Here is a 2,721-nt window from a genome sequence, read left to right as displayed (position 1 = left end):
AAATAAAATATCTTCTAGATTTCTAGGCCTAAAAAGAATTTTGTGCTAATCCCCAACTTCAACAGCTCATTAAAACTTCTTTAGCCCAAAGATTGTTTTACCAATAAAATATATATTTACACACATATATGCACATTTGTATTCCATATAAATTGCAAATAACCACTTCAATTCTGTTATAAAGAGAATTTCCAGGAAGAAAAGAGAATCTAACTCTTGGCTTCTAACTCTTGTTCCAAAGGGAAAAAAATCAGAGCCAATGGCATAGATAGGAAATCTACTAGTATGTTCAGCTCCAAGACTGTATCAATGTTCCCCACCACACCCAAGGAAATGCTATTTTGTTCATACTTAACATAAAAAAGCCCATTCATACTTGACATAAAAAAATTCACTTTGGGATTTAATGGAACTGGTGGAGATCTTATTTATAGACCCAAGAGAAGCTCCCTAATGCATGAAACAGATGTGCTGCTCTTTAATATCTACACTCACATCTGAAATGGTTGTGCAATGAGGTCTTCTCTCTCTCTTAAGGAAAAAGAAGTGGAGAATCCGAGAGAAAATTCAAGACACACTGATGATATACTTTTTGTTATAAATAATAAAACACAGCATGAATATATCAAATAATCTTATTATAAAATCCCTAGGCTTCTTCTTCAAACTACACATTTTAAAAAGTGAATCCAAAGCTAAAATGTTTTAACAATCTTTTTTTTTTTTTTTTTTTTTTTTTACTAGGCAAAGAACTTTATTAACCTTTGTTTCAAACTTGATTCCCAGGCTTCTTCGGCTTAATTAGCTGCAAAGAATGAATTGTGTATAAGCAAAAACTGAAAAGAGCTGCAGTGTCCAAGGGGCGTGGGCTTAAAAATATTAGAGATCTAGATTTTATCAGATCCATAAACAAAAATTTCTTAAAAAGCAGTCATAATATAAAATAGCAGCTCCCAGTAACTTCTTCAAGTTTTATCTTCAGAAGTTGACTCAATTCAGTTTGCCTCATTCTTGGAAGCCTCATCAAAATTCTTCACAAGATCTGGAACTTCATCATCATCATCCTCTCTAGTAGCAAGTGGTGCTTTTCCATCCACAGATTGTTTGGGCAGAGCTTCGGCCAGTCTCCTTAAACTAGTCAGACTATCTGCGCCAAGCTGGTTTAAGATGCTGGGTAGCATTTCTGTCAGCTGCTTCGTGTCAGCATGGCCTGTAATGGTGAAAGTGTTCGCTGCCAGAGATGCCTGAACTTTAGGGTTGTTAAAGTGGATCACTGTTCCTTGGTTTGTAAACAAATTCACCTCTTCAATACCGGAGATATTGTTTACCCCTAACTTCTTCAAGGAGAACTGAAGTTTTTTATAATCTGCTGTGGCTGTTCCATGAACCACCTTCTTCTTTCTGCGAGCAGTTCCTTTCCCACCAATGCGCTCTTGTGCCTGCAGTTTGGCGAGTTTTTCCTGGTTCATGATTGTTTCTTTCATCTTGTCGGAGCGAATAAGGGGCCGCGCGGGGGACTAGGGTTGGTGCTCAGCGGGTCTCGGGTGGACCAGCTGAGATTAGGCGCACACACGCGGGGACGCAAGATGGCCATGTTTTAACAATCTTATGCCTGACTGCACCTCTCCCAAAAAGTGTTAAAATATTCTCAGTTAACTTTTACTGCCTTTTGTTTAAAACTCCAGTAGCAAAACGTAAAGTAAAAGAGCAAACCTACTCCATATAAAGCAGAAAGAGAAAGAACTACAAGGCTAAGATTCAGTGAAGAGCTGAAAATCTGGGAGGCAATATTAGTATCTTAAATGTTTGACCTGTTTAGAAAACACATTTGACTACAAGAAAGTCTCTCCAGTTACAGACCACCATGATATGTATAAGTGTAATGAGTATTTCATCTCAAGGTAGGTGTGGGGAGGAGATCCCGCTTCCACTGGCGGAGTAACAAAATCCATGGTATTATTGTAAACCTGGTATCTACAATGAAGACAGTATTCCTATATAGAAGACTCTAAGATGATACATTTAGTGAGTCAAGCTGTTAGGGGAGCCCTTGTGTATTTTGTGAGACTGGGTGATTTATGAAGAAAAAGTTTAATTGATTCACAGTTCTTCATGGCTAGGGAGGCCTCAGGAAACTTACAATCATAGTGGAAGGCAAGGGGAGAAGCAAGGCATGTCTTAACACAGTGAAGCAGGAGACAGAGAGAGAGGGCAGGGGAAACTGCCACTTTTAAACCATCAGATGTCATGAGAACTCCCTCACTATCACAAGAACAGCATGGAGAAAATGGCCCCCAAAATCCAATCACCTCGCAACAGGTCCCTCCCTGGACACATGGGGATTACAATTGGAGATGAGTTTTGGGTGTGGACACAGAGGCAAACCATATGACATTGGCTCTGTGTTGAGCACAGTAGAGTTTGAATTCTGGTCCCATCAACCATTAGCTTTGGTCTTTGGACAGGTTATTGAAACTGTTTTGGTCATATTATTCCAACTTTAAATGGCGTATTAATCATGCCTAGCTCACAAGCATGTTGGGAAGATTCTACAGGCTTACGTAGGTAAAGTATTCAGTCCCCTTTTATATGTAAAATGATGATCACTCTAAAAGCTTATTACATTTTTCCTACTTCCTCCTTCTTCCTTTTATTCTTTTTTCTTCTTATTTCCTTTCTCTTGTTATTTTTATTATTTGTGTAACCCACCTGCCAATGTTT

At 38.6% G+C, this 2,721-nt stretch overlaps 1 protein-coding gene across 1 annotated transcript; it reads right to left on the bottom strand.

Annotated features, from left to right (window-relative positions):
* Nucleotides 1–714: 714 nt before the first annotated feature.
* Nucleotides 715–1,587, bottom strand: LOC117095637 (transcription factor BTF3-like). Its single transcript, XM_033232237.1, has one exon. It carries the CDS (start codon nucleotides 1,482–1,484, stop codon nucleotides 996–998), a length of 489 nt encoding a protein of 162 aa, XP_033088128.1. The 5' UTR covers nucleotides 1,485–1,587; the 3' UTR covers nucleotides 715–995.
* Nucleotides 1,588–2,721: the final 1,134 nt, after the last annotated feature.

This window comes from Trachypithecus francoisi, unplaced genomic scaffold (genome assembly GCF_009764315.1).
Source record: "Trachypithecus francoisi isolate TF-2019V2 unplaced genomic scaffold, Tfra_2.0 Lachesis_group14, whole genome shotgun sequence".
In the NCBI taxonomy this organism is placed as follows: domain Eukaryota; kingdom Metazoa; phylum Chordata; class Mammalia; order Primates; family Cercopithecidae; genus Trachypithecus; species Trachypithecus francoisi.
The sequence above is the reverse complement of the archived record's forward strand: the minus strand, read 5'-3'. Positions and strand labels throughout refer to the sequence as shown.

Excerpts from the sequence above, each read along its gene's own strand:
- LOC117095637 (XM_033232237.1), bottom strand. The coding sequence starts at position 1,484 with ATGAAAGAAACAATCATGAACCAGGAAAAACTCGCCAAACTGCAGGCA.